Below are 22713 nucleotides of genomic sequence, written 5' to 3'. Positions count from 1 at the left end.
AGCTGAGCTCAATCGAGCTGCATTAGAAGCCCTAAAATTGTCGTGTACACCCTTGGGGAAGTGAGGCTGAAATAGTCAGTTGGGGTTTCTAGCTTCTCTTCATTATCCAGTGAATCCTACTGCCAAGTGCATGTGTGTGGATGTCGGATGAGAGCATTATCAAACACAACAGTGATATGATTACACCATTATCCCCAAGCTCAAATGGCCTGCCAACTTTCACTATCTGGGCTCACACACGAAAAATGGCAGACCAGCCAGTGCTTGGGGTTAGGAGAACAGAAAAAAAGATGAAAGTCTTGAGTGATTTTAGTCATTCTCACTATTCGAGATCTTTTTCTATCCTTTTACTGGCTGCGACCGATGCATTATGTTTTCAAATTTAAAAAGTGAACTTGGTTAATGTTTTCTATTGAAAGAAAGCTAGCTGAAACCGCTTTGTGAGCCATTTTGTCAGTTATAATATTGTGGAATTATTTTTTTATTCCACTATTAATTATCCACACAAGTGTTATAAATATGATCAAAGCCAGAACCACTGTATAAATAGTTCACTGTGATAACACATTTTCACAGTGATTGAACTGAACTTGTATTAAACAGAGTCACAGCTTTTCGATTCAAAAACATCCTCATATACTCATCTAATCCTAATTTTGCCTCCTCAAATGATTGAATTATTCCTATTACTATGACTAAAAGCTATTTTCAGCAGTGGAAGCATTATAAAGGCTTAACAAATTTGTGTTCCTTAAATTTAGAATATATATTTACTAGCCACAAAACAGCACATTAGTACTAACCTTCTTTTCAGTTTCTAGCAGAAGTCGCACATCCCTGCACAGGAAAAGTTGTGGCTTTTCCAGGTGGGGATCGAGGCTAGTCAATTCCGCAACTATTTCTGGCCAGTCTCGCAGGTGCTGTAGTGATTTATGATATGGCTTAAGCTGCAAACCTAGATAAAAAGATCATCTCAATATAATGTGGCAGAATTTTCAAATCGGTTACATATATTACATGTTGCTTAAAAAGACAGAAAGGTGAGTGGGATGGTTCAATGGGTTAGACACTGGCATTTCATCTCTGGGAACTGGGTTCAAATCCAGCCCAGATTGTTGGGATGAAAATCACCTGTCTGCTGGTTTTAAGAGTCCGATGTAAAATGAGTTTGGGTGATCTCAATCCATTTCCCGGTGGACATGGGCTTACAGCACAAAACTGTCCCTAATCTCAATCAGAGAGGCCATTAAGATGGCTGGTGCCATACTTGGCATTTGAGTGCTTGAATCTGACACTAGGTAAAATCCCCAACAGTAGCACAAAAGTAAGTGACAGGAGTACACAAAAAGGCTATAAACAAAGCTAAGCCAGTTATTCTGGGAAATCATAACGGGGAACAAAGAAATGGCAGATCAATTGAACAAGTACTTTGGTTCGGTATTCACTAAGGAGGACACAAACAACCTTCCGGATATAAAAGGGGTCAGAGGGTCTAGTAAAAAGGAGGAACTGAGGGAAATCCTTATTAGTCAGGAAATTGTGTTGGGGAAATTGATGGGATTGAAGGCCGATAAATCCCCAGGGCCTGATGGACTGCATCCCAGAGTACTTAAGGAGGTGGCCTTGGAAATAGCGGATCCACTGACAGTCATTTTCCAACATTCCATAGACTCTGGATCAGTTCCTATGGAGTGGAGGATAGCCAATGTAACCCCACTTTTTAAAAAAGGAGGGAGAGAGAAAACAGGGAATTATAGACCCGTCAGCCTGACATCGGTGGTGGGTAAAATGATGGAATCAATTATTAAGGATGTCATAGCAGCGCATTTGGAAAGAGGTCCAAGTCAGCATGGATTTGTGAAAGGGAAATCATGCTTGACAAATCTTCTGGAATTTTTTGAGGCTGTTTCCAGTAGAGTGGACAAGGGAGAACCAGTTGATGTGGTGTATTTGGACTTTCAGAAGGCTTTCGACAGGTCCCACACAAGAGATTAATGTGCAAAGTTAAAGCACATGGGATTGGGGGTAGTGTGCTGACGTAGATTGAGAACTGGTTGGCAGACAGGAAGCAAAGAGTAGGAGTAAATGGGTACTTTTCGGAATGGCAGGCAGTGGACATTCTTGCTATTGAGGGAGTGCAGCGAAGGTTCACTGATTCCCGGGATGGCGGGACTGACATATCAAGAAAGATTGGATCAACTGGGCTTGTATTCACTGGAGTTCAGAAGAATGAGAGGGGATCTTATAGAAACGTTTAAAATTCTGACGGGTTTAGACAGGTTAGATGCAGGAAGAATGTTCCCAATGTTGGGGAAGTCCAGAACCAGGGGTCACAGTCTAAGGATAAGGGGTAAGCCATTTAGGACCGAGATGAGGAGAAACTTCTTCACCCAGAGAGTGGTGAACCTGTGGAATTCTCTACCACAGAAAGTTGCTGAGGCCAATTCACTAAATATATTCAAAAAGGAGTTAGATGAAGTCCTTACTACTAGAGGGATCAAGGGGTATGGCGAGAAAGCAGGAATGGGGTACTGAAGTTGCATGTTCAGTCATGAACTCATTGAATGGCGGTGCAGGCTCGAAGGGCCGAATGGCCTACTTCTGCACCTATTTTCTATGTTTCTATGTTTCTATTCTTCTCCCTTGTATTGAGAATAGATGATGCGATACCAAAAATAGCAAAAGGAAGCCAGGGGAGGGAAGAATACTTCATTTCAAAATTGGAAAACAATATCTAAGAATATGCCTGCATCACTTTATCCATATTAACTGAAAATTACTTTCTTGGCAAAATCTGACCAATTAACTTTACAAAGCTACAATTATTCAAACATAAAATCAATTTATCAACTTTCTTACTGAGGTTCTCCGAGCAGATCCAGATGGTAAAGTACTGTTGTGTTTCTTGTGACAAACGCATGCCTTCCATAATCTGCTGCACTGTGGTATTGTTTCCGTGCCTCAGCTCAACAGCACGATACGAGCCATCAGTACGATAAATTCTAACTTTCTCATACTATTGATTCAACAAAAAAATGCACAAATTAAAATGTAAGTAAATTTTAAATGTTTCGTAAAGGTTTATCATTCCCAATTATAACACCTAAAACCAATTGCCATCAGATCAAGCCTGTTTAAGACGAAATTTGCAAAAGCATTTCCAGTGCAACATAAAATATTATGGTTATATTTAAACTTCATCATATCACTGTTTGGGATCACAATTTTTGTTAGCATTCTGCTCTCATAATAATAACTTGCCAAATAAATCAGTGTTTTAAAACCGTCTTTATAGCCATCAACAATCATTCCTGATATCAGCTAGATATTTTTAGGGAGGCACCAGAGTACAGCTACTTGCTTAATGACTAATCATAAATATCCAATTTGCACAAAGATCTTATTTTAAACTAATACATTACTTACGAACTTCTAGAAATCTTTAAAATATTTGCAATACATTTATTGAGAGAACTATCAACATCATGTGGCATCAAGTGTTTTACAATTTTGTACATATTATAGCAATAAAGTTTAATTAAGATCAAATCCTGCATAAGATCAGCTATTTCTGACACACACCTCCCAGTATCAATTTTTTGGGTTTGCTGTACATCTAACATACGTGGAAACACATATTCAGGTAACTCCAAATTTAGTTACTGTGAAATCTATACCCACTTGTGGCTTCTCTTTTCCAAGAATGGCATGCAATGTTCTCCCCATATCCATTCAACTTACTCAAGGTGCAGGTTGGTGGAACCAAGGCTTGGGGAGCTGCAAAAGTGCAGTGGGGCACTGCTGGAGTTTAACCAGCTAAAGCCACACAGCTTACCAGAGTAGATCACTAGTAAGCTTTCCATTGTTTATCCAACAAGGTCCACCTACCAAATTACAGCTTTGATCTGCAGGATTATTGGAAGTTGAGAGGGAATAATCTTAGAATCTGACAAATCCACCCTCCAAGTTCCATTTGTAAGCCAAGCTGGCTGGTCAATCATCAATATAGTCCTGGATTACTGCAGACCTGTCTGACTAATGTATGAGATTACCAAGTCTGTTTGGAGGGTTGAATTGGTTCGACTCTCCATCACCAGACATTTCATCTTGGAACCATTTCCACCTCAGAGAGTTCAAATACATCACTCCATCAAAGAGGATGATCATTAGACAACTGACAAGTGTGGAATTAAATATGCAGCAAGTACTAGGAGCTCTACATAAGCAACATGGTAAGCAGCATAATTCACCACAAAATGTGAGATTGTAAAGCCACCACCCTCCTGTGAACCAGGAGCCACCCCATATTCCACTGAAAGGCGGAGTGGGGCTTCAGCAGCAGTTGCTTGAAGGGAAAAAAAGGGTGCCAGAAAGCTCAGCAAGACCAGAGAAAACAGTGAAAACTCGAACACCAGACTTCTCAGAAAGACCCCTGAACTAAAGCTTATGGACATATTTCAAGTGCACAAAAGGCAATTCTATAGGAGAAATTTTGCAAGAGTCCATTGTCTTCGTAGAGCCTCATCAATGTCTAACAGCTCACTGCACCGATAGCAGTCTCACAAAGATATTCCTTATTACCAAATATGCAACTTTTTTTTTATATAAACGGTTTTAATAATTTTACAACGCCTTATTTCCAGTAGTAGGTTGTGCAGTCACTGAGAAACCATATAGACAGTGTCTTCACGAAGGAAGACACAAATAACCTTCCGGAAGTACTAGGGGACCGAGGGTCGAGTGAGGAGGAGGAACTGAAGGATATCCTTATTAGGCGGGAAATTGTGTTAGGGAAATTGATAGGGTTAAAGGCCGATAAATCCCCGGGCCTGATAGTCTGTATCCCAGAGTACTTAAGGAAGTGGCCCTAGAAATAGTGGATGTATTGGTGATCATTTTCCAACAGTCTATCGACTCTGGATCAGTTCCTATGGACTGGAGGGTAGCTAATGTAACACCACTTTTTAAAAAGGGAGGGAGAGAGAAAGCGGGTAATTATAGACCGGTTAGCCTGACATCAGTGGTGGGGAAAATGTTGGAATCAATTATTAAGGATGAAATAGCAGCGCATTTGGAAAGTAGTGACAGGATAGGTCTAAGTCAGCATGGATTTATGAAGGGGAAATCATGCTTGACAAATCTTCTGGAATTTTTTGAGGATGTAACTAGTAGAGTGGACAAGGGAGAGCCAGTGGATGTGGTGTATTTGGACTTTCAAAAGGCTTTTGACAAGGTTCCACACAAGAGATTGGTGTGCAAAATCAAAGCACATGGTATTGGGGGTAATATACTGATGTGGATAGAGAACTGGTTGGCAGTCAGGAAGCAGAGTGTCGGGAAAAACGGGTCCTTTTCAGAATGGCAAGCAGTGACTAGTCCGCAGGGCTCAGTGCTGGGACCCCAGCTCTTTACAATATACATCAATGATTTAGATGAAGGAATTGAGTGTAATATCTCCAAGTTTGCAGATGACACTAAACTGGGTGGCGGTGTGAGCTGTGAAGGGGACGCTAAGAGGCTGCAGGGTGACTTGGACAGGTTAGGTGAGTGGGCAAATGCATGGCAGATGCAGTGTAATGTGGATAAATGTGAGGTTATCCATTTTGGGGGCAAAAACGCGAAGACAGAATATTATCTGAATGGTGGCAGATTAGGAAAAGGGGAGGTGCAACGAGACCTGGGTGTCATGGTTCATCAGTCATTGAAATTTGGCATACAGGTATAGCAGGCGGTGAAGGCGGCAAATGGTATGTTGGCCTTCATAGCTAGGGGATTTTAGTATAGGAACAGGGAGGTCTTACTGCAGTTGCACAGGGCCTGAGTGAGGCCTCACCTGGAATATTGTGTTCAGTTTTGGTCTCCTAATCTGAGGAAGGACATTCTTGCTATTGAGGGAGTGCAGCGAAGGTTCACCAAACAGGTTCCCGGGATGGCTGGACTGACATATGAGGAGAGACTGGATCAACTGGGCCTTTATACATTGGAGTTTAGAAGGATGAGAGGGGATCTCATCGAAACATACAAGATTCTGATGGGACCGGACAGGTTAGATGCAGGTAGATTGTTTCCGATGTTGGGGAAGTCCAGAACCAGGGGACACAGTTTTAGGATAAGGGGTAGGCCATTTAGGACTGAGATGAGAAGAAACTTCTTCACTCAGAGAGTTGTTAACCTGTGGAATTCCCTGCCGCAGAGAGTTGTTGATGCCAGTTCATTGGATATATTCAAGAGGGAGTTAGATATGTCCCTTACGGCTAAGGAGATCAAGGGGTATGGAGAGAAAGTAGGAAAGGGGTACTTAGGGAATGATCAGCCATGATCTTATTGAATGGCGGTGCAGGCTCGAAGGGCCGAATGGCCTACTCCTGCACCTATTTTCTATGTTTCTATGAAATCTTTTGATAAAAACATGGAGCAATTTGTTGTCTTCATTTTTATTGGTAGCTTTTGCTGAATGTTCATTCTTGGTTGGTTACGTTGATAAATTCTTAACATTGTCATCTGAAGTTTATCTACCCCATTTTGTTGCATTCATTTGGTACTTTGCCCTTAAGTAAGTTGTAATCTACAGCTGTTTCATGAATATGAAATTTCAGCCAATCAGGTTAAAGTATAATGCCAAATTTGGATATATAAAAGTGTGATGCTTGAAGTGAAATGAACAAAACATGAGTACATGCAATAAGTATTACATACATACAAGAATAGATAACTAAACATACATATTTTGGTGATTCAACTCAGAATGCTCAAATCCTTTAAATATCTACACAACACTGATTGAAAAGCATAGCTCCTTATCTGGAGTTTGCGTCCTTTAATTAAAAAAGCCTCACCAGTTGAAGAGAAAATGAACTTACTGGCTTATTCAGTGCATCATTAAGAAGTTGTGCTGTTGTTTCCCAGTCATTCTGTTTGTTCTCTTTACAGACCTGTAATGATGTCCTTCCTTGTTGATCCACAATATGCTGGAATAGTTAACAAGCATGAAATAATTCACCATGGCATACAAAGTATTGTATGATGCATTATTTTTAAGCATTATTAAAATTTAATTCTCAGAAACCATTACTTTACTGGAAATACATTTGTGTCCAATTATTGCAAAGCTGGATCATTTTAATGCATGTAACTGAACTATGATGGCAGCTTTATTCTTACAGAATCACAGAAGACCACTATGCCTGTGCAGGTGCGAGTGCTTTCAATGGAGCAAGTACTATAAAGCAAAAGCAGAAACTTCTGTAAATACACAGATCAACTAGTAGCTGTAAAAGGAGGACGAGAAAAATAATGGGTTGTAAATTACGGCCGAAGATGCCCCGCAAGTTCCGGGTTTAGATGCGCAAATCGCATACGCCTAAACCCGGCACTTGCGATGTCAAAATTTCTTTGTATGAATGCAAAAGAGCCTCCGCAGGCGGAGAGTTGGGCTATTTGCCCAACTCCTGCCCAGTGAATGTCCTTAAAACTCTTGTGCCTGGTAAAAGCAGACACAAGGCCTGCTTTTACCAGTGTTAAGTTTTAAAATAGGAAAAAAACAATTTAGGACCAACGGATTGGAAAGCAGCTAATGTAACGCCTCTGTTTAAAAAGGGGGGCAGACAAAAGGCAGGTAACTATAGGCCAGTTAGTTTAACATCTGTAGTGGAGAAAATGCTTGAAGCTATCATTAAGGAAGAAATAGCGGGACATCTAGATAGGAATAGTGCAATCAAGCAGACGCAACATGGATTCATGAAGGGGAAATCATATTTAACTAATTTACTGGAATTCTTTGAGGATATAACGAGCATGGTGGATAGAGGTGTACCGATGGATGTGGTGTATTTAGATTTCCAAAAGGCATTCGATAAGGTGCCACACAAAAGGTTACTGCAGAAGATAAAGGTACGTGGAGTCAGAGGAAATGTAATAGCATGGATCGAGAATTGGCTGGCTAACAGAAGGCAGAGAGTCGGGATAAATGGGTCCTTTTCGGGTTGGAAATAGGTGGTTAGTGGTGTGCCACAGGGATCGGTGCTGGGACCACAACTGTTTACAATATACATAGATGACCTGGAAGAAGGGACAGAGTGTAGTGTAACAAAATTTGCAGATGACACAAAGATTAGTGGGAAAGCGGATTGTGTAGAGGACACAGAGAGGCTGCAAAGAGATTTAGATAGGTTAAGCGAATGGGCTAAGGTTTGGCAGATGGAATACAATGTCGGAAAATGTGAGGTCATCCACCTTGGAAAAAAAAACAGTAAAAGGGAATATTATTTGAATGGGGTGAAATTACAACACGCTGCAGTGCAGAGGGACCTGGGGGTCCTTGTGCATGAATCCCAAAAAGTTAGTTTGCAGGTGCAGCAGGTAATCACGAAGGCGAATGCAATGTTGGCTTTCATTGCGAGAGGGATGGAGTACAAAAGCAGTGAGGTCCTGCTGCAACTGTATAGGGTATTGGTGAGGCCGCACCTGGAGTACTGCGTGCAGTTTTGGTCACCTTACTTAAGGAAGGATATACTAGCTTTGGAGGGGGTACAGAGACGATTCACGAGGCTGATTCCGGAGATGAGGGGGTTACCTTATGATGATAGATTGAGTAGACTGGATCTTTACTCCTTGGAGTTCAGAAGGATGAGGGGTGATCTTATAGAAACATTTAAAATAATGAAAGGGATAGACAAAATAGAAGCAGAGAGGTTGTTTCCACTGGTCGGGGAGACTAGAACTAGGGGGCATAGCCTCAAAATACTGGGGAGCCAATTTAAAACCGAGTTGAGAAGGAATTTCTTCTCCCAGAGGGTTGTGAATCTGTGGAATTTTCTGCCCAAGGAAGCAGTTGAGGCTAGCTCATTGAATGTATTCAAGTCACAGATGGATAGATTTTTAACCAATAAGGGAATTAAGGGTTATGGGGAGCGGGCGGGTAAGTGGAGCTGAGTCCACGGCCAGATCAGCCATGATCTTTTTGAATGGCGGAGCAGGCTCGAGGGGCTAGGTGGCCTACTCCTGTTCCTAATTCTTATGTTCTTATAGGACTAATTTTTGTCTTAAAAACCCTGTCCATTAAAGTAAAATTATTTTTAACACTACTAAAACATATTCAAAAAATATTTTTTTCTAAAACATTTAATTTAATTCAAAATGTGGTATTCCCATTCATAGTAACGGGAGCTCTGTACAAATGGAACTCACCATTACTAGCAATGAGAAAATACTTCATTTCGATTTGGTGGTTCAGCCCACGTGATTACGTTCCTGGGATGCACGAGCCTCTGCGCTGGGCTGCGCATCTGGGCCTCGGAGCGGAAGTGTTCGTGCCTCCGGGGTCACCAGGTATTTTTGTAATGTTTTTTGCAATCGGAGACATCCGCCCGCAGGAAGCCTCCGACCGCAATTTCTGGGCCAATCCATACTCTCGTCAGAGCCAGAGAAATTAATGGGTGTATGACTTGCAAATAGTTTTATAGAAAACTGCTAGAGGATATTAAAGATCTCAGTAAGGCAAGGAGATGACAAGAACACCCAAATTAAAATGATGGAAAGTCTTGAGGCCCACACAAGGCAAAAGGTTGGAGGAAGCGGAGAAAGAAAACCTGCAGATGCAAAAGGTCTGAAACGAAAATGTAAAGTGTTGGAAACTTAGAATCATAGAAAAATTACAACACAGAAGGAGGCCATTCGGCTACTGTGTCCATGCCGGTCGAAAAAGAGCGCCCAGCCTAATCCCACCTTCCAGCAGTAGGTTTGTCAGTCCTGAAAAAAGGAAAAACAGCCCAACACCCTGGTTGCAGATGTTCACCCAGCCAGTAATGGCAACTCCACCATCTCATAAATCATGAGACAAACTCTTAAAAATCATGAGAGTTCGTAAAGAATCATGAGTTGCTATTTTTTCCCCAATTCGATCCCTCGCTGGCCTTTGCTCCCAGACAGGAAGTGCATTCCACAACCTTTGCACCCGGACAGGAAACGCTTTCAGCTGTCACGAACCGATTACTAATCTGGAGCTTTCCTGCTGCAGCTCAATAAAAAATGGCTTCCAGTAATAGGAACCCAGTACTGCGGAATCATAGCGTACACACGCACACAAAGTATTGCAGTGCTACAAAAGTAATGCCAGGGATCAGATTTCGCACCCCTTCTCCCAAAGGGTTATTGAGATCCAGTTCTGTTGCCCTACGATACATTACCCAAGTTGCTATTCTTCGCGTGGGTTGACAGGAATCACTGCTAAGCCAAATTCTGGACGTATACACCGTACACAACACGCACCCCATCGCAATTGAAAGCGAGCACCCCAGCTGATTTTCCCTCGGCCAAGGGAACAGTGACTGTCACAGCACCCCCTCCACCACCCCACTTCTCCCCACCCCCCCACAAACAACACTGCTCTTCTCCACTCTTTCATACCCCTCCCCCCACCTTGTCTACCCCAACCTTAACCCCCACCTCCCCGCTCGAACAAATCTCCAGGAGGATGCAATGGCTTGCTGCAGGTCCAGCGACTGGCTAATCTCTTTCTTTCTGCCCCCAACTCCACCTCACCCCCCTCTCCTGTAGACTGCCATTCCCTGCGAAAACAGCAAACAACCCGGTCGCCATCACTCCACCACCAGTAAACCCCCAATTTCAGGCGAGACTCTCCCCAGAGCTGGTCGGATTCCTTTCTGCATATTTTATAACATTGGACTGCTCTTTCCACTCGGACCTCTCCCTCCCGGTTAAATATTTTTAATCCACTCGCTTGCCCTCTCTGGAAAATAATAAAATATCTCGATCCCAGGAGACAGATCCCGGTCAGAGCAGCAGATGCGAACGATTTAAAACAGCCTCAACTTTTGAAAATGGCTCCTGGAAGCCGACGATGAATAAAGGGATACACAGTGAGTTTCTTGCCCGGCCCTCAAATTTCAATCAAAAACTGAGATGAGGAATTTCTTCTCTCAGAGGGTTGTAAATCAATGGAATTCTCTGCCCCAGAGAGCTGTGGAGGCTGGGTCACTGAATATATTTAAGGCAGAGATAGACAGATTTTTGCGCGATAAGGGAATAAAGGGTTATGGGGAGCGGCCAGTGAACTTTTATCTTGTGCAGTAACCTTTTATATGGCACCTTATCGAATGCTTTCTGGAAATCCAAATACATCACATCCGCTGGTTCCCCTTATCCACCCTGCTCGTTACATCCTCAAAGAACTCCAGCAAATTTGTCAAACATGATTTCCCTTTCATAAAACCATGCTGACTCTGCTTGATTGAATTATGCTTTTCCAAATGTTCCGCTACTCCTTCCTTAATAATGGACTCCAGCATTTTCCCAACGATATCTGCAACTATGTTTTAATGAAGCTTGAAAAATCTGAACAGACTCAATTTTCAGCACTGGCACAGTCTTGAAATACTTCAGTGTAAGGTTGCAAATTTGCAAGTATTTTTAAAATAGCAATGAGAAAATATCAGCCAGTCTTCATAAAACTGGTGTTATTTTTAATAGCAGCAAATGACAATGTCCTGATCAGTATGGAAAATCTGCTTCAAAATAATAAAAAGGCATAAAACACAATCAAGTATCAAGGTTTGAAACTCCATTTTGCATGAGGATTTGAACAAGAAGATGCTAAGAAATCATCTGAAACACACCCGATCAATCTCAGGATGCTGCAGTAGGAGCTGCACAATCTCTGCCCGTCCTCCACCAGCTGCAAAATGAAGTGGGGAGCTGAGCTGTCCATTTAGAAGGTTGGGATTACACTTTCCCTTTTCTAATAAGAACCGGGTAGCTTCAACCTTTCCATACCTACAAAGTAAATTGTGGGTGGAAGAAAAATGCAAAAAAATGAAACACATTATATTCAATTATTTTCACTTTATAGGCTTAAATACAATTTTGGTCTCCTTATACTAAAATCTTCTCCATATTTGGAAAAAAATGTTTTATGTAAATGCAAAAAATGCTTTGCTGAGTGGTTATAATTTGCATTACTCTTATTTCTTGAATATTGAAGCAGAGATGGCAAATATTTAAAAATAGGCAAAATAGGTGGTTGAAGGAAATAGAAACATAGAAAATAGGTGCAGGAGCAGGCCATTCAGCCCTTCTAGCCTGCACCGCCATTCAATGTGTTCATGGCTGAACATGAAACTTCAGTACCCCCTTCCTGCTTTCACGCCATACCCCTTGATCCCCCGAGTAGTAAGGACTTCATCTAACTCCCTTTTGAATATATTTAGTGAATTGGCCTCAACTACTTTCTGTGGTAGAGAATTCCACAGGTTCACCACTCTCTGGGTGAAGAAGTTTCTCCTTATCTCGGTCCTAAATGGCTTACCCCTTATCCTTAGACTGTGACCCCTGGTTCTGGACTTCCCAACATTGGGAACATTCTTCCTGCATCCAACCTGTCCAAACCCGTCAGAATTTTAAGCGTTTCTATGAGGTCCCCTCTCACTCTTCTGAACTCCAGTGAATACAAGCCCAGTTGATCCAGTCTTTCTTGATAGGTCAGTCCCACCATCCCGGGAATCAGTCTGGTGAATCTTCGCTGCACTCCTTCAATAGCAAGAATGTCCTTCCTCAAGTTAGGAGACCAAAACTGGACACAATACTCCAGGTGTGGCCTCACCAAGGCCCTGTACAACTGTAGCAACACCTCCCTGCCCCTGTACTCAAATCCCCTCGCTATGAAGGCCAACATGCCATTTGCTTTCTTAACCGCCTGCTGTACCTGCATGCCAACCTTCAATGACTGATGTACCATGACACCCAGGTCTCGTTGCACCTTCCCTTTTCCTAATCTGTCACCATTCAGATAATAGTCTGTCTCTCTGTTTTTACCACCAAAGTGGATAACCTCACATTTATCCACATTATACTTCATCTGCCACGCATTTGCCCACTCACCTAACCTATCCAAGTCACTCTGCAGCCTCATAGCATCCTCCTCGCAGCTCACACTGCCACCCAACTTAGTGTCATCCGCAAATTTGGAGATACTACATTTAATCCCCTCGTCTAAATCATTAATGTACAATGTAAACAGCTGGGGCCCCAGCACAGAACCCTGCGGTACCCCACTAGTCACTGCCTGCCATTCCGAAAAGTACCCATTTACTCCTACTCTTTGCTTCCTGTCTGACAACCAGTTCTCAATCCACGTTAGCACACTACCCCCAATCCCATGTGCTTTAACTTTGCACATTAATCTCCTGTGTGGGACCTTGTCGAAAGCCTTCTGAAAGTCCAAATATACCACATCAACTGGTACTCCTTTGTCCACTTTATTGGAAACATCCTCAAAAAATTCCAGAAGATTTGTCAAGCATGATCTCCCTTTCACAAATCCATGCTGACTTGGACCTATCATGTCACCATTTTCCAAATGCGCTGCTATGACATCCTTAATAATTGATTCCATCATTTTACCCACTACTGAGGTCAGGCTGACCGGTCTATAATTCCCTGTTTTCTCTCTCCCTCCTTTTTTAAAAAGTGGGGTTACATTGGCTACCCTCCACTCGATAGGAATTGATCCAGAGTCAATGGAATGTTGGAAAATGACTGTCAATGCATCCACTATTTCCAAGGCCACCTCCTTAAGTTCTCTGGGATGCAGTCCATCAGGCCCTGGGGATTTATCGGCCTTCAATCCCATCAATTTCCCCAACACAATTTCCCGACTAATAAAGATTTCCCTCAGTTCCTCCTCCTTACTAGACCCTCTTATATCCGGAAGGTTGTTTGTGTCCTCCTTAGTGAATACTGAACCAAAGTACTTGTTCAATTGGTCTGCCATTTCTTTGTTCCCCGTTATGACTTCCCCTGATTCTGACTGCAGGGGACCTACATTTGTCTTTACTAACCTTTTTCTCTTTACATACCTATTGAAACTTTTGCAATCCGCCTTAATGTTCCCTGCAAGCTTCTTCTCGTACTCCATTTTCCCTGCCCTAATCAAACCCTTTGTCCTCCTCTGCTGAGTTCTAAATTTCTCCTAGTCCCCAGGTTCGCTGCTATTTCTGGCCAATTTGTATGCCATTTTCTTGGCTTTAATACTATCCCTGATTTCCCTAGATAGCCACGGTTGAGCCACCTTCCCTTTTTTATTTTTACGCCAGACAGGAATTGTTGTAATTCATCCATGCGGTCTCTAAATGTCTGCCATTGCCCATCCACAGTCAACCCATTGGGGGGCAGAGCTAGGGCCCTGCGCCTAAAAGAGTGCCGGCAGCTGTCCGCATGTGCAGTAGCTCCTCGCATAATTGTGATGATGCATGGCAGCAGTGTGGGACCCAACGCGTCCCGCCCCTATCCCAGGCCGAGGGCTACAAGAAATAGGTTGGTGCAGGGAGACATTTGATCGGGGTGGGGGGGGGGGGGGGGGCGGGAAGAGTTTTGATCCGGGGGGGAAGAGAGAGGAAAGTTTTGATGGGGTGGGGGTGGGGGGGGGTGTGGGGAAGGAGGAGAGTTTTGATCCGGGGGGGAGGCGGGGGCGGGGGGGGTAATAATTGTGTAGCCAGTAATTTTAGTGAGCTTACTCAAGACTTTCCTTAGCCCTGTTGATGAAAATACTTTCCTACGAGCAGGAAATTTGGATATTTTGAAAAAATTATGTAAATATCTTTTGTCTCTTTACTTCTTTTATTTTTGTAGTTCAAGCTTCCATGAATGCTTCTGTTGTTTAGTAAATGAACTTTGTGAAGTTTGTCAGTCCTGTATAGCTGTTTGATCCTATTCACATTCTCTCGTCAAGTCATTAAGTACTTACCTGCGCTGATTTCTTAACTCTCCGCAAAGGTTTTCTGTGCAGCCACAAGTGGCCACATACGCTGGCCTAAGTTAGCTTGGAGCAACTATTAGCTGTCCAAACTGGCTTATATGGCCAAAACAGGTGTAGATGGCTGGTAACACCCCCTTTTGAAAAAAAAACTAAACTAAAAAAAATCCTAACTAACTCACTGACACTGGCGCAAATTAAATATGCAGAATGGGGATTTTTAAGATACTCCAGAAAAATCAAGTTGCTCCAAAAAAAAGTGAGCAACTCATGGGCAAATTTGGGCCCACAGAAACTAAACTAAACACTTTTTGTGGTCTCCATAGGTGGATATTGGGGCAGATGTTAAGTTTTCATTAAAGGCAAAAATCAGACGGCCAACAGTCATTGCAGCATATGGAAGTTAATAACCGAAAGAATACTTTGCAAGCCGAGAAAACCAGACTACTTTAAATTTCTATAATTGGTCTAGTTTAAATGCAGTAAGAAAGTCAATATTTGTAATACAAACAGGATTGGTAATCTTTTATGGTAGAATCAATGTGCAGCATCAAAAGCTGTGACACGAACATGAATCCCTTAATTTAAACATACTTTAGGTACAACGTCTCAAATCCAGCTGTCCGAAAATCGGAATTATCCGAAAACCGGCCATTTTTGAGGCGGCCAAGATGGCAACATTGGGCGGTGAGGGATGAGGAAACCGGTAAAAACGCAGCGCGGGGAGCGAGGATTGGTGGCGAGAACCAGCGGGCGGCGAGGATTGGTGGATCGATGAGCGGCGAGGAGCGCCAACAGCGAGATCCAAAATCCGGAAAAATCGGAAAACCGGCACCGTCTTGGTCCCAAGGTTGCTGGATTTCAGATGTTGTACCTGTACTATGGAGAAACCATGCACTGCACAAGTGAGAGAAATAAAAATCAGTGATACACTATATTCATGGCTTTACATGCTAACAACTAGATTGAGATAGAATCATGTAACATGCTTTAGTGATGGAAAATGATTAAAAAAAGATTATTTGTTTATATTGAAGCCAAAAAACTTACCAACAAGCGTAATGAATTGGAGCCCAGTGATCACTGTCCAATTGATTAACTGAAAAGCCACTATCCAGAAGCTTGCTCAGTAACTGTGTATCACCTTCACAGGCACTACGATGCAGGGGAAAATCATCCACCCACTGTCGCTCCCTAAAGTGGGAGAAATCAAATTCATATTAATACCTTTTCAAAATGAAATGGTCACTAGAAATGTATATAATTCAAATCTATTATTTTTTTCCAATAATTTATACATCAGTAAATGTTTCTTTTCAACCTTTGTAACTTTTCCCCACTTAAAAAAGAGCTGGCACACATAGCACCTTTTATGTCCTCAGGATATCCCAAAATGCATCACAGCCAATGAAATTATTTTGAATTGTCACTATTGTAATGTCAGCAAATGCAACAGCTAATTTTTGTACAGTGAGGTCCCACAAGTAGCAATGAGATAAATTACCAGATAATCTGTTTTAGATAAATTACCAGATAATTGGTTGAGGGATAAACGCTGGCCATAACACCAGGCGAAATCCTCATCTCTTTTCCAAAGTGCCACAGGATGTTTTACATCCATCTTAATAATGGAGTAGATAGGGCCTCAGTTTTACATCGCATCTGAAAGATGCCACCTCCAACCATGCAACACTCCTTCAGTTATGTGCTCATTAAAATAATGGATCTTTCGTCCATCTCTTTACATGCGTCATCCACTCTTAAATTGGCCTGTAGAACATACAAGTATAGTATAAGTTGCTCTACACCACAATTTTGCTTTCCTCAGTGACAACTAGCTTATCATTACTCTGTCTCTCTCTATAATGCCAACAACTTGTCCCCTCCTGCTCACTCTACCAACATTTCATACCAGCTAGTATAAAGTACAGCTCACTGATTTCCAGAAAATGGATTCTAATATGTTTTGGGTAATGCCATGCACAAAAGGGGATGTTTAACAATTCAGTTAGCCAGTCATACCATATATTCCACGCAGACTAAATTATTTTTACATTCACATAAAAAACTTTTTTTTTCACAGCCAAACTATAACATTTCAGTACAGATGTTGCAACAAAATTTCATCCACACATTCCACAAAACTACAGTTGAGCAAAGTATTGCCACCAACAAGTTGCAGATATAGATCTTAGTTTCATGCTGTGTGACCCACAGTTGAAGCTCAGATGTGCAGCATGTTGGCTTTTAAATGTCAATGCGAACAATAATTCATATTAAAAGAGGATATCTACCTAGGTCCCAAACATGTTTTCAGCAATGCAAGATATTCAAAAGAAATTGAACACTTGCTTCTATACTTACTTGTCTTCCATGATGCTGCTCATGCTACGCTGCCATTTTTCATGTTTTGGAATCTGTATCTTGGAGTAATCAGGAGCACCCAAACCAAAGTATGGGTTTATAACCACTTTATCTACCTATAAGCAGAACCATCAAAAATAAAGGTAATTAACATATTTACCACCTCACACTCAGAATGACTGAAATCAGCTCACACAATTTCAAAAAGTAGTCAAATGCAGCTTCAGAAATTATATTTTAGTTCCTATGATTTCACATCAGTAATAAGTAAAATTGACATTGTGCTTCTTTACATTTACAACCCTGATCGATGAAAGGATTACTGAATGAGGACTTGTTGCAACTCTTGATGTGTTTTAACACTACAAAACTCACCTATTCATTATTTCTATTTATTTTATATTAATTTCTAAAATGTTGCCTGTAATTCAAGTGACATAAACTAGTTAAAATGTGCATGCTAAGTACTGGTTCTTGTGTCCAGTTCTATCTTCTGGAAACCGGAGTGCTTCCCATTTTGAGTGCAATTTTGTTTGCAAATGACCAGATAATCTGTTCAAACACAAACAGAAAATGCTGCAAATAACACAGATCAGTTAGCAGATATGGAAACAAATCAAAATTTCAGACAGGGCCCTTCTTTAGAATTGTAAAATAAAAGAGATGCACGCATTTTTTTTAAAGTTTGGAGGAGGGGAAAAATGTGTTTAAATGATGTAAAAGTTCATCTCCATCAGGTAATCGAGAAAAGCATTAGCACAAGACTGCTAAAGAAACAAAAGGTCATGCAAATAGCTACAGCAACAAAAGGCTCAGCCAGAACAAATGGGAATATAAACAGCTCCGGGCAAAGCAAAATCAGATTTGCAAGAAAACTAGTAACCATGAAAGCCCTTCCTTGTCTTGCCATGGTTTGTACAGTGTCACCATGGCAAGTTCACATCGGATTTCAAAATTTACCAGCACTGAAACCTCTTTTATTTCTCTTTGTGGAAAATAATTATGCACCGTACACCAAACACAACAGTATGTTCTCTTCAGCATAACTATCAAAGATTTTTTTCAGAAAGCCGCAACATAACATGTTATGTTAAGCGTTGTTATGCTTTTCAGGCAACCTGCACATATTTTCTGGTTTTTAATTGGACTAATAGCCAGTGAAACTGTTGAAAATTCTTCACCGTACCTCAGGTGAACGAGGTATTCATGGTGACCTACTTCAGAAGGAGGCCTATGATGAGGATGACTTCAGAAGCCAATGTAAACACAGTATCAAGCTTATGTCAGAATGACTGAAAAATGGCAGTTACCACAACATTTCTTTTTACAGTAGATTTAGATTATAGTGTTTTGAGGTCCTACCCTATTTGTGTACTGTAGGTCTGATCCAAAAAGAGGATTGTAGATACAGAGGTCAGCTTTCTCCAGCGCCAACATTTTGCTTTTTATTTCTAGAGCGGTGTAACCCACATGCAATGTATTTTCAGACTGATCCATTTCGTTGATGTAAGCAGGGTTTGCAACACAAGATTTGATTCGGTCAAGAGGAGATGGCCTAAAAAGACCTGGAATTGCATGAGAGATGGTGTGCTGCTCTGCCAACCACCTGTAAAGATATTAGCAAGAGATTTAAAAGAAAAAAAACATAATTTAAGTAAATGATTTTCAACAGGGTTTTTAAAAATCTATTCATTCCCCCCCACTCCCGAGAGCATATACTCCTGCTGTGGTACAGTTCCATAGATGCCAAGCACCCTCTGGTACCATGCCCAAGTGTCTATTATTCATATGTGAGCCTTAGCAATGTATGTTGGTAGGGGTGTCACAACCAAGCCCAATCCTAATCCTGTCTTCACTCAAATGGATAGGTTCAGCAAAAATGACTTGAGTGGAAACCCCAGATGATTTTCTGCTCTCTAACCCAGGGGGCTGAAACCATGTCCAGTAGCTCTATCACCACTCCAATTAAGGTCAGCTAGCTCACAACTTGGGAAACACTGAACAAAGTGGAGATGCAAGGCGGGGCGGGGTGGCAGAGGGTGCGGGTGGTGGGAGGGGTGGTTTGGCTGGCGAAGAATACAAGAAAGTGGTTGAAGAGGGATCTGTGATCGAGACTATAGGAGTAGAGAGGCCATGTGTGGCAAGATCGAGGGAGTGGTCATGAATATGCATACCAGTGTAATGATTATGTTATTAGACTACAAATCCAGTGGCGTCAACTAATAATCCAAAAATTGCAAGTTCAAATCCCAACATGGCAGTTTGAGAATTTGAATTCAGTTTTCAAAATATAGAAATAAAAAGCTCGTACAAGTAAAATCCAACTGGTTCACTAATGTCCTTTAGGAAAGGGAACCTGCTATCCTTGCTTGGTCTGCCCTATGTGACTCCAGTACCACATCAATGTGGTTAACTTGTATTTGCCTTCTGAAGTAGCCTAGCAAGCCACTCAGTTATATCAAACAGCTATCAGTAGTTCAAAAAGGCGGCCCACCACCACCTTCACACGGCAACTAGGGATGAGCAATAAATGCTAGCCCTACCAGCGATGCCCACATCCCAAGAATTAAAAAATAAATATGCGTAGGAGAGTTTATGTGAAGGTAGAGGTTGATGGAGGACAGGACGATAGTGATATCAGAGGACAAAGGGCAAGGTGAGTTGAGATGGAGATTGAAATCACCATGGATGTGGATTCATTCAATGCAGAGGCTAAAAGGGGGGAGGTTTATCCCAGAAAGAAACCTGTGATGGGACGTGGTAGAGCGTAAGGATCATGAGAGGCGAGGGAGGTGGAACAAACTGTAGTGCTTAACAACAATAACATCTTTATATAGTGCCTTCAACATAGTAATACATCCCAAGGCGCTTCACAGGAGTGTTTTACGACAAAACAAATAAATTTGACACCGAGCCACATAAGAAATTGCAGCAGATGACCAAAAGCTTGGTCAAAAGGTAGGTTTTTATGGAGCATCTTAAAGGGGGAAAAAAAGGTAGAGCGGCGGAGAGGTTTAAGGAGGGAGTTCCAGAGCTCCACCAATGGTTGAGCAGTTAAAATCAGGGAAGTTCAAAGGCACAACCAAGCTCAGGGTCTGAGGCTGTTATTATTATAACAGAGGAGATTACGGTGATTCGATAGAGAGGTCATCAAGATCCACTGGACACAGTGGACCACTTCCCATATCTCGGGAGCCTCCTATCAACAAAAGCAGGCATCGACGATGCAATCCAACACCACCTCCAGTGTGCCAGTGCAGCCTTCGGTCGCCTGAGGAAAAGAGTGTTTGAAAACCAGACCCTTCAAACTGTCACCAAGCCCATGGTCGACCGGGCTGTAGTAATACCTGCCCTCCTGTATGGCTCAGAGATATGGACCATGTACAGTAGACACCTCAAGTTGCTGGAGAAACATCACCAAAGATGTCTCCGCAAGATCCGACAAATCCCCTGGGAGGACAGGCGCACCAACATCAGCGTCCTCACTCAGGCTAAAACCCCCAGCATTGAAGCACTGACCACACTCGATCAGCTCCGCTGGGCAGGTCACATAGTCCGTATGCCAGACACTAGACTCCCAAAGAAAGTGCTCTACTCGGAGCTCCTTCATGACAAACGAGCCAAGGTTGGCCGCGGAAACGCTACAAGGACACCCTCGAAGCCTCCCTGATAAAGTGCAACATCCCCACTGACACCTAGGAGTCCCTGGCCCAAGACCGTCCTTAGTAGAGGAAGTGCATCCGAGAGGGCGCTGAGCACCTCGAGTCTCAACGCCGAGAGCATGCAGAAATCAAGCGCAGACAGCGGAAAGAGCGTGCGGTAAACCAGTCCCACCCAACCCTTCCCTCACCGACTATCTGTCCCACTTGTGACAGAGACTGTGGCTCTCGTATTGGACTGTTCAGCCACCAAAGAACTCACTTCAGGAGCGGAAGCAAGTCTTCCTCGATTCCAAGGGACTGCCTATGATGATGAGTAAAATTATGAATGGATGGGACAGAGTAGATAAAAATAGTGATTGAGGGGTAAAATCACACACACACACTTCTGAGGGTGTGGAATGCACTTCTAGTTTTAGTTATTGAAGCAAAGACCTTGTCAAAATTTAATAGGTTAGATTGGCGATTTCAGGTAGGGGAATAAAGGGATATGGGAACGGAGCAGACACACGGTTATAGATCAACTGCTTATGTGGAGGATAAACACCAACACAGACCGGTTTGGGCAAATACCTGTTTCTGTATTGCAATTTTGATGCAATACAATATAAAGGACCTTATTATGTGTAGGGTCTTTAAATGATGATATTCAACCCCTTAGATGTTATTTTTATTTGGGAAGTTTGAATAGTGCTATGTTCAAAAAGACAAAAGAAAATGTGAATGAATAGATCTTTTTTCCAATTTTGTTAACATTTGTTAATAGTTTTGAAGCAAAAGTTTCTACTTATTAAAATGTAATTTAAATTTTTTTTATAGATCTTAAGATTTTTAAAAATAAGAAAATCTTAAATGCAGTATGAATGAGAGAGAGGGGGGGGGAAGGAGAGAGAGGGAGGGGTGTAGGAGAGAGGGGGGGGGAAAGGAGAGAGAGGGGGGGGAGGAGAGAGAGGGGGGGGAAGAAGAGAGAGGGGGGGGAAGAAGAGAGAGGGGGGGAAGGAGAGAGAGGGGGGAAGGAGAGAGAGGGGGGGAAGGAGAGAGAGGGGGGGAAGGAGAGAGAGGGGGGGAAGGAGAGAGAGGGGGGGAAGGAGAGAGAGGGGGGGAAGGAGAGAGAGGGGGGGGAAGGAGAGAGAGGGGGGGGAAGGAGAGAGAGGGGGGGGAAGGAGAGAGAGGGGGGGAAGGAGAGAGAGGGGGGGGAAGGAGAGAGAGGGGGGGGAAGGAGAGAGAGGGGGGGGAAGGAGAGAGAGGGGGGGGAAGGAGAGAGAGGGGGGGAAGGAGAGAGAGGGAGGGGGGAAGGAGAGAGAGGGAGGGGGAAGGAGAGAGAGGGAGGGGGGAAGGAGAGAGAGGGAGGGGGAAGGAGAGAGAGGGAGGGGGGAAGGAGAGAGAGGGAGGGGGGAAGGAGAGAGAGGGAGGGGAAGGAGAGAGAGGGGGGAAGGAGAGAGAGGGGGGGGGAAGGAGAGAGAGGGGGGGGAAGGAGAGAGAGGGGGGGGAAGGAGAGAGAGGGGGGGGGAAGGAGAGAGAGGGGGGGGAAGGAGAGAGAGGCGGGGGGGAGAGAGAGGGGGGGAAGGAGAGAGAGGGAGGGGGGAAGGAGAGAGAGGGGGGGAAGGAGAGGGGGGGGGGGAAGGAGAGAGAGGGAGGGGGGAAGGAGAGAGAGGGAGGGGGGAAGGAGAGAGAGGGTGGGGTAGGAGAGAGAGGGTGGGGTAGGAGAGAGAGGGGGGGTAGCAGAGAGAGGGGGGGGAAGGAGAGAGAGGGGGGGAAGGAGAGAGAGGGGGGGGAAGGAGAGAGAGGGGGGGAAGGAGAGAGAGGGGGGGGGAAGGAGAGAGAGGGGGGGGAAGGAGAGAGAGGGGGGGGGAAGGAGAGAGAGGGGGGGGGAAGGAGAGAGAGGGGGGGAGGAGAGAGAGGGGGGGAGGAGAGAGAGGGGGG

At 43.2% G+C, this 22713-nt stretch overlaps 1 protein-coding gene across 4 annotated transcripts in view; it reads right to left on the bottom strand.

Moving 5' to 3' along the window:
• krit1 (KRIT1 ankyrin repeat containing) overlaps positions 1 to 22713 on the bottom strand; it is an 88213-nt gene that overhangs the window by 37897 nt on the left and 27603 nt on the right. For all 4 annotated transcript variants that reach the window (XM_070881311.1, XM_070881314.1, XM_070881312.1 and 1 more), the window contains 7 exons: positions 18494 to 18737; positions 17132 to 17247; positions 15818 to 15961; positions 11634 to 11790; positions 6861 to 6968; positions 2860 to 3016; positions 804 to 955 (listed from right to left, as the gene is read on the bottom strand). In XM_070881311.1, coding sequence (XP_070737412.1) covers positions 804 to 955; positions 2860 to 3016; positions 6861 to 6968; positions 11634 to 11790; positions 15818 to 15961; positions 17132 to 17247; positions 18494 to 18737 — 1078 coding nt within the window. The remainder of the gene's footprint in view (positions 1 to 803; positions 956 to 2859; positions 3017 to 6860; positions 6969 to 11633; positions 11791 to 15817; positions 15962 to 17131; positions 17248 to 18493; positions 18738 to 22713) is intronic.

The sequence above is a fragment of the Pristiophorus japonicus genome, chromosome 5 (assembly GCF_044704955.1).
Source record: "Pristiophorus japonicus isolate sPriJap1 chromosome 5, sPriJap1.hap1, whole genome shotgun sequence".
Lineage (NCBI taxonomy): Eukaryota > Metazoa > Chordata > Chondrichthyes > Pristiophoridae > Pristiophorus > Pristiophorus japonicus.
This window is presented reverse-complemented; position numbering and strand designations above follow the sequence as displayed.